Source organism: Pygoscelis adeliae, unplaced genomic scaffold (genome assembly GCF_000699105.1).
Source record: "Pygoscelis adeliae isolate BGI_AS28 unplaced genomic scaffold, ASM69910v1 Scaffold123, whole genome shotgun sequence".
Lineage (NCBI taxonomy): Eukaryota > Metazoa > Chordata > Aves > Sphenisciformes > Spheniscidae > Pygoscelis > Pygoscelis adeliae.
The window spans coordinates 866,557-867,334 of record NW_008824650.1 but is presented as its reverse complement, the minus strand read 5'-3'; the positions used below and the strand labels follow the sequence as shown (position 1 = coordinate 867,334).

Below are 778 nucleotides of genomic sequence, written 5' to 3'. Positions count from 1 at the left end.
TGTCGGTGGTGCGTGAGGGCTCGACCTGGCCCGTGGCTGGGGGTTTTCACGGGCTGTCCCTGCGCGTGTCTTCCAGGGCTCCGGTGAAGCCGATGCCCAGGCTGGAGAGCTGCGCCCGGAGCTGCTCCTGCGCGGCCAGGGGGAGGCACGAAACCCAGCTGGGGGGCACGGCTGCTGGGCTGGCCGCCAAGGTGGGCGAGATGCTGAGCTCCTCCGTCTCCAGCCCCTCGCTGACGCTGGTGGGCCACGGAGCGGGCAGCCCCGGCACCTCCAGCGCCAGCAGCACCTCCAGCGCCAGCAGCACCTTGAACTTGAGTCAGCACCTGGTGCAGCGGAGCGTGGTCCTCTTCGTCGTCGGCGCTTTCATGGCCCTGGTGCTGAACTTGCTGCAGGTCCAGAGAAATGTGACTCTCTTCCCCGACGAAGTGATTTCCACCCTCTTCTCCTCCGCCTGGTGGGTGCCCCCGTGCTGCGGGACAGCCGCAGGTGAGTTGCTGGCCTCCACGAGAGAGGGGTTTTTTTTTCCCCCGTCCTCCCGTGGGGAGGAGAGGCGGCGGGGCTGAATTTGTGACCCGTGCGCGTGGGAGCTTAGCGCTTCCATCACCTGGAGTAAGTGACGTGAACTCTGGCTTTTGGAAGGATGCGTGCCCACTCCGGCTTCATCCACACGCAAGAGCGTTTCCTGCGTGTCCGAGGGCTTTTTTTTAAGCCCTGAATGCGGGTGAAGCGCGTTTTGCCCGCGGCACGGTGCAGCCTGCAGGCGCCCGCGAGCGGCTCC

At 66.1% G+C, this 778-nt stretch overlaps 1 protein-coding gene across 1 annotated transcript in view; it reads left to right on the top strand.

Annotated features, from left to right (window-relative positions):
* The first annotated feature begins 92 nt into the window (after positions 1 to 92).
* INSIG1 (insulin induced gene 1) overlaps positions 93 to 778 on the top strand; it is a 9,564-nt gene continuing 8,878 nt past the window's right edge. The window contains exon 1 of the mRNA XM_009322490.1: positions 93 to 486. Within this exon, the coding sequence (XP_009320765.1) occupies positions 93 to 486 (394 nt within the window). The remainder of the gene's footprint in view (positions 487 to 778) is intronic.